General features: G+C 62.8%; 1 protein-coding gene across 3 annotated transcripts in view; it reads left to right on the top strand.

Moving 5' to 3' along the window:
* Positions 1-6,324, top strand: part of LOC130042729 (multivesicular body subunit 12B) — a 139,429-nt gene extending 133,105 nt beyond the window's left edge. For all 3 annotated transcript variants that reach the window (XM_056134909.1, XM_056134912.1, XM_056134911.1), the window contains one exon: positions 6,223-6,324. In XM_056134909.1, coding sequence (XP_055990884.1) covers positions 6,223-6,309 — 87 coding nt within the window. In that variant the 3' untranslated portion in view covers positions 6,310-6,324. The remainder of the gene's footprint in view (positions 1-6,222) is intronic.
* The last annotated feature ends 1,277 nt before the right edge of the window (positions 6,325-7,601 follow it).

The raw sequence follows: 7,601 nt of genomic DNA on the forward strand, positions 1-7,601 counted from the left end.
TCCGAGGGGCGGTGCTCTGCTAGGGGCGAGCCGGCCTGGTGCTCATTAAGGCCCGGGAGCCGCCAGGCCCGGCACGCGCGGTCCTCCCGCACCATCTAGTGGGCAGGCCGGGGACTGCAGGCGAACCACTAAATAAGGCCAAACCGGCTTTATTTTCCACACAGTCTAAGCCAGGCGCGGGCCCGTTTTTTTTTTTTGTTTGTTTGTGTTTTGTTTTGGTTTGGTTTTTTTTTTTGCAGCGGCGACAGCCCGGGTGCCTTCCTGCCCGCCCTGGAGAAACGGGGCTGCAGGGGAGCGAGATCTGCCGGCCTCGCCCATTGGACACGAGCTCGGTAGCTACAGGTTACCTTGCCTGCCCCCGCCACCCCTTTCCTTTTCTTTTGGCGTGTATGGTTCCAAGGCACAGCACCACCCGCCCCCCCCCCCACCAGCTGGGTGCTTAGCGCTCCCAGCAGGTGACAGTGGGTCTCAAACAAAGGAACCCGGGGACTTCCTTAGAGGGTGCAGCACGGGGAGCCTCTCTGCTGGAGACTCACTCTCTGCGGTGGCATCTGAGCCTCCAGCTGCAGCTTCAGCCACGACCATGACCCCTGTCCTGGGTCCTTTAAAGCCAGCTGCTCTGCAGATCAGGTCCTAGGGTGTCCCCTGCAGCACCCCTCCCTCTCCCCGCCCCCCCAGAAGAGGCTGTATACTGTGATGGCAATACAGGTGTCACTGATGCCAAGGAAGCAGTGGACACCCACACACACAAACACACACACACACACACACACACAGCTAGGGTGCACACAGAATCCTGACAACAGTGTGGGTGCCTCACCTTTGTACCCCCGGGTTTGTTCTCTCGCACAACCAACCCCACCTGACCCCTCCTTCCCTCTGGCGACCCCACACGTTCCCCCCCTCCTGGGCAGCCAGGCCCGGCTGGCCCAGCCACGCACTGTCCATGTGTGCGTGCCTGTGGGTGACCCTGCTGCCTTCCAGAATGGGGGTGCCCTGGGTTGGGGCCCCATCTCCGCCTGGCTGCAGGTGAGAGGGGGCTCCTCTCCCCAGGCCCAGCCCCCAGTTTGCTTTACTGAGCCTGCCACAAGGCCCAGTTGCCCTGCAGGACACTAAGGGACCCGGGCAGTGGGCTGGGCTGTGGTTCCTGGTTCCATCGGGTTATCAGGGTCCTCCCACTCCCTCTTCTTTTGTATTTCAAATCTATTAAGATACTAAATACTTTTCAACGACTTACCCGCCTGGGAAGGTCAGAGCCAAACCAGCTTTATTTTCCCCAAGTCTAAGCCACGTGTGTGTGTGTGCATGCATGTGCATGAATGCACATATGGGCACATATGTGTGCATGTGTGTGTGGGGGGTGCAGGGATCAAATCCAGCACCTCCACCACTGAGCTATATCCCAGCCCCAACCACCTCATTTAACATGAATTTCTTGGGGCCAGGGAGATGGCTCAGGGGTCGGCGCCCGTGAAGGCAGGACTCCTGTCGGCCTTGCACATGAAGATCCCAGTGGACGGGACATCAGCAGCAGTGCCCACCCCCGCCCCCAGGCCCTTAGAGCACTGCTTGGGAAGCCCCAAAATGGAAACAGTTTGGGGCTGGAGCAATAGTACAGCAGGTAGAGCGTTTTGCCTTGCACGCGGCCGACCCGCGTTCGATCCCCGGCATCCCGTATGGTCCCCCGATCACCACCAGGCAAGTAATTCCTGAGTGCAGAGCCAGGAGTAACCCCTGCGCATCGCCAGGTGTGACCCAAAAAGCAAAAAGGAAAAAAAATGAAATTTTTGAAATTTTAAAAATTAAAAAATTAAAGAAATTTTTCCGTGATGGAATTGCTCCCTTGACCCCCACTTCCACCCGTCAGGGGGTCCAGCAGGCTCTAAAACTGTTTAATGAGCTTTGCTAAGATTAGAGATGTGTTCTTCACACACCCTGCCCCTGAGTTTCTGATTCTTCTTCCAGCTGAACCCTAGGCTTTTTTTTTTTTTTTTTTTTTTTTTTTTTTTGCTTTTTTTGGATTACACCTGGAGATGCACAGTGGTTACTCCTGGCTCTGCACTCAGGAATTACTCCTGGCGGTGCTGGGAATCAAACCCAGGTCTGCCGTGTGCAAGGCAAATGCCCTGCCCGCTGTGCTATTGCTCCAATCCAAACTCTAGAACGCTAGGCTCTTTCCCGGGGACAGTCTGGCCTACATCCTCGTAACTGGCTGGAGTCCTGTGGTAGGCGGATGAGGCTGCCCTGGCCGGGGGTTTCCCCCGCTGCATGCTGCCCCTGGCAGGAGGGTCCCAGGTGTTTCCGTGGCTCCATGAGTGCGGGTTTCCTTGCATCATCTTTGCTGGTTTCTGAGTCTGGAAGCTGTTGGTTTTGGCGGTCTAGGCTGGGCTCCGGCTGCTTTGACCGTTCCAGGTCCTGTGACTCCTGTCCCACGGCCCAGCTGGGCAGCTCCCCTGAGGGGAGCCCCGTTCCTGGGCAGGCAGGCCTGCTTCTCCTGAGCTGCCTGTCCCCACACACCCATTCTGGCCAGCTCCATGATGATGGGGCCCTTTAAAAAAAAAAAAAGAAACAAAAGGATCATATTTAAGAATTAGCTAATTCTTTTCTTTTCCTAAATGTTTTTTAGCAGGCATGGAGGGTGGCCTTGGATAGATGTCTTTCAGCCATCACTTGAGAGGACTCTCTTCCTCCTCCACGGGCATGTTCAGAGGGTAGATCGGTTGAACAGATCTCCCATCTCTGAGCATCTCGGGGACCCCCTTCCCCACGGCATTTGGGGGAAGGCTGATGGGAGGGGACTTGGGACCCATGGCAGGAGCCGCACCCCAGATCGTGCAAAGCGCCAACCCCCGTGAGGGCAGGACTCCTGTCAGCCTTCACAGGAGGGGGGGTCCCGGCTGGTGGCGGGGGGGTCCAGGCTTTGACCCCCCCACGTTTTAAAGCGCCTCCCCCGCAGTGGATTCTTGGCAGGCTCCTGGCACACGTGGGCAGGACCATAGAGGGGAGAAGGGGCCTCCTCTAGGGAGAGACCCCCTCCCACATTCCCGCTCTGCCCGGGGAGGGCACTGTTTCCTCTGGGGAGACCCGGGCTTTGTGCATTTCTAGCAGTTGGCAGGTGAGTTCTGGGTCCTGACTCGATGAGGGAAGGACCAACCTCTCCCCGTGGCACACAGACCCCAGAAGAGATGTGAACCCCAAACCCCACATGGAGCAGACAGGCCCGACACCTCCAAAGTTCTCTCCCATGCCCTGGCCTGGGGGGCTGAGCACAGGGTTTGCGGGCAGAGGAGGTCGGGGTGCACCCTGAGCACTTCCAGGTGTGGCCATCATACCGACCCAGGCAAGGGGACTGCCCCCCCCAGCAGAGTGTGGAGGGTGGGAGAGCAGCCTCTAGAGGGACAGCAGCGGGGGGCAGCAGGTGGACACGCAGCTCTCAGCGCCTGTCGCTACTCTGAGCAGGCTTCCCCCCGGAAGCATCAAGCATCAGCCATGAACCCCACCGTGCTGGGGTTTGGCCCTTCACGCCGGACCCGGGGCACTGGGGATGAGCCCCCGCACCGTCTCACTCAGGGGGCCCCTCAGGGCTTGGCTGCTTCCACCAAAGTTGAAGCCGACAAGCCACACCCCCCCACACATGCTCCCCAGAACTGCATCCATGCCAGCTGCCTGGTCTCTGTCTCTCCATCACCCACTCCACCCTCGTTCCAGCCAGCACACCGCCCCCCCACCTGGGTGCAGGAGGGGCGGGGATCCCCCCCAACATAGGTCTGATCCCTGCCCACCCCCCCCAGGGGCCCCTCCCTAAAGCCAGGCTTCAAGGCTCAGCCACCAGGAAGGAATGTCCGGAGTGGATAGCTGGGACCACCACCCTCACCCGGGACTCTGGGGGCCAGTCGTCACCCAGACGCCCATGGAAGGTGTGTGTGACTGCACCTTGTGGTACCGGAGCAGTGAATGGAGCGGTGGGTGCAGTGAGGAGGACGCCCCCTGGCTGGTAGGACCCTGGGCGCTGGGGGTCTCAGCCCCCAGCAGCACCCACTTTGCACCGTCACCCCTGGTGGGGAGGCCCTGCCCCCACCCCCTGTCCTGGTTAGTGACCACAGGGAGGGCTCATGGCCTCAGGGGCCTTTTCTCCACCAATTGAGGGAGCAATATAGGGCCCTGCTAAACATTCTGGAACCTTCTCCTGGAATGGGGCATGCAGTCCTGGCAGCCGTCCCCACCCCCCCTCACTATCTCCTGGTCTCTCCCATGGAGAGAGAGACAGGAACTGAGGGGTGGGAGCTCCCCCCCAGACTAAGACATGACCAACGGTCGTGGCTCCTTCCTCAGTGTCCCCTGCAGGAGCTTGAAGTGGCGTCACCTCAGAGTCTCAGCATGACAGCCACTGCCGGGCACCCAGGGCCATGGCCTGCCTCCAGGAGGGCATCGGGGCCTGGAGCCAGCTTCTGGGTCTGGATACCCCCATGAGAGGGCCCTGCTCCTGACCACCCCCCTAGTGCCAGCCCACACCTCCTCAGTGTGGTCCCAAAGAGTCCCCTCCACAAGGGGGCCATCCCAGGGTGCCGGCACCTTCCACGCCCCCAGCCCTGCCCCGCCCCCAGGCCCCATGACCGCTGGTGCAAGTTTTCAGGCCACGGGAGTTAGAATCCTGGGGTGCTGGGCTCAGCCTCTCCCGGTGCTGCTCAGGGTGTCAGGGATCACCCCTGGTGGTGCTCAGAGGGCCATATGGGGTGCTGGGGAGCAAACCCGGGTTAACCGCCTGCAAGCCCCTCACCGGGTGCTTTTTGAAATGCTGCCCCCCCCACGCCATCCCGCGGGCCACTGCGCGCCGCTGGGCTCCAGACGGGGTCATGTTGGGGGGCGGGGGGCGGTGCTGTGCCCTTCCCTGGTGGCACCTCCACCCCTGCCCTGCGTGGTTCTCTGAGTGCCTATGGGAGTGAGTTGGGGCACAGGGGCGACTCATTGACTCAGACGCAGCCAGGAGCCCCGGCCTCCCCGGGACTCGGGGGCAGGGGTGCGAAAGTTCCCCCTGCAGCCGCCCTGCCCTGCTGAGCTCCAGCTGAGGCGCCACCAGCCGCGCCATAGCGACATGCGCCCACCAGAGGGCGCTGCGACTCGGCGCGCCAGCCCCCAAGCCCTTTAATTGAATTTTTTTTTTTTTTTTTTTTTTTTTAATTCAAAAAGGATTTGCTGTTTGTGCTCGAGTGCAGGTTTTCCTTATGCGGGAGACTAATGTCTTCAGTAAACAGATCCCGGCTGAATCCACCTTCAAAGGCAACTGCGCCGCCTTGGGCAAACACTCGGGGCTCCGGGAAGGGGGGATTAGGCCGGGGACACCCGCTGCAATCAGGGGGACGGCAGGTGCGGGATATGCGCGCCGAGACCCTCATCCCAGCCAATGTCCCTGCACCCTGCACCCTGCGCCCCGCCCGTCCAGCCCTGTCCAGCACCCGCGTCTGCTGTGTTTACGGACCCTTTCGGGCTCCCGAGCCCCCCAGAGGTGCTCACAGACCCCTTGAGTTCCCAGGGCCCCCCAAGGTGCTCAAAGACCTCCTCCGATTCCGGAGCACCCCTCTTGCACAGCGCCCACTCCCAGGCGCCCCTGACCAGCCCAGCAGTGGCCCTTTCTTGTCGCCTGCCGAGCAGCCACCAGGTGGCGGTGTTGCCCCAGACTTTGTTCCAGGTCCCTCTCCCGGGAGCTGGTGGCTTTAAGTCTCTGCAGGGCCAGCAGGCGGCCAGAGCTGGGAGCTGGCCGTTCACCTCCCCAACTTCAACCCGGCCACCGCAGGAGGCCTGGGGGGTCAGACAGGACCAGTCCTGTCCCCGGGGATAGCAGGAGGGATAGGAAGTACGTGGTGGGTCAGAGGGCCATCCGAGGGCTCCCGGGGAAGGTGCCGTGAACTCGGCATCCACGGGGCCCTCGTGCCATGGACCTGGCTTTCGGGGTTGGACATGCTTGGGCGTCCCTGTTTGGGACAACTCCCGGGGACAGTCCCCTCCGGTGTCCTGCACTCTGGGAGCCCCGGGACTAGAGGGGCCATCCCTGCCGCCCCCCATGGCTCCACCTCCACTGGGCAGAGGTCAGCCTGGGCAATCAGCCCACAGCGCAAGGGACAGGCAAGAGAGGCATCCCACCCTCCCTGACCTGTCTGTCCCCTGCCTTAACGTGTTGCTGTCCCTGCCCGTGTCCCCATCCCTAACACGTCTTGTCCCCCGCAGTACGAGTACAGCTTCCGCACGGAGCAGAGCGCGGCCGCCCGCCTCCCGCCCAGCCCCACGCGCTGCCAGCAGCCGCCGCAGTCCTGAGCGCCCGACAGGCCGGGTCCTCGCCTCCCCGGGACCCTCGTGATCGCGACTAACCCGTGTGTCTCCTAGTGACCAGCAGCTCCCAGTGTGTCTGTCCCCAGCACCCTGCCCCGAGTCACCGCGTCCTCCAGGACTGACCGCCGCCGCCAAGCCAGGTCCCGGGTCCCACACTGGACGCCCTCGCGGCACTGAGACTCGCCTCCCGGAGGAGCCGCCGCGGGGGCTCACTGCCCGGTGCTCTCCCTTCTGCCCTCCCCAGCCAAGTGCCCGGGTGCCAACAGCAGCTGCGACTGCCCGGGGGCTGGGCCCCACCTCAGGAGCCAACTTCCGCCATCTGTCCGCCCGTGCCCCCCTCCTGCCCCGGGGCCCACGCCGGGCACTGACATGGGCCTCGAGAGGTTCCCGGTGTCACACCCACCTCGGGGTCCCCTGGACATAGAGGGCATGGGCAGACTGTGGGGGGCAGTGCACCAGGAGGGGGTACCCCGACCATGCTCCATCCCCTGCCGAAGCTTCCCCCGCACCCTGACTCGGTGCTCGATGAGGTGCCAGGAAGTGGTGGGAGCCGGGGGCCGCGGGGAACAGAGGGGCCAAACTCAGCCAGGACTAAGCAGGCAGCTTCCGGGGAACTGGGGGACCCCGACAGCCCACCTGTCCCTGCTCTGGGTCATTGACCTGCCCACGGAGCATCGTGTCCTCCTGTGATGTCACCGCGGCCTGAAATTCCAGCACCCCCCAACCCTCCCCCTACCAGCCCCACACCCTGCTGCAGAGCCGGATGTCCCCAAAGCTCTGCGGGTGCAGAGGGTGGAGACCCGAGCAAGGGGGCAGGAGGGCCCGCGGCTGAGGGGTGTCTCCTGGCTGTCCACCCTGACCTGCAACTTCGGGGTCCGACCCTGGTGCTGTTCCGGGCACCCCAAGGTGCCCCCACACTCCAGGCCGTGTTTGGGGGTCAGGCAGGTCCTCCTGGCAGTGCTCAGAGGTGCCCAGGGGATGTGGAACCCACCCCCCACTGGTCACCTGCAGATCCCCATGGACATGTGAGAGCCTGGGGTGACCCCCCTCCCCCAGCACCTGCCCCCTTGCCGCGCCTGGGCCACTAGAAGCACATTTTCCTCCTCATCCTTCCCAGAATGAGGGGCCAGGAGCAGCCCCTCAGGGGTCCCCCCAAAGCACACAATGCCCCGCCTTTCCTGCCAGGAGGACGCGGGGCGCCCCCCTGACGGTGCCCCACAGGCCACCCCCTCACCTGCCTGCTCAGGCACCGTGCCCCCTCCACGTTGGGGGCCGCC

This window comes from Sorex fumeus, unplaced genomic scaffold, assembly GCF_029834395.1.
Source record: "Sorex fumeus unplaced genomic scaffold, SorFum_2.1 ptg000109l, whole genome shotgun sequence".
NCBI classification, from domain to species: Eukaryota; Metazoa; Chordata; class Mammalia; order Eulipotyphla; family Soricidae; genus Sorex; species Sorex fumeus.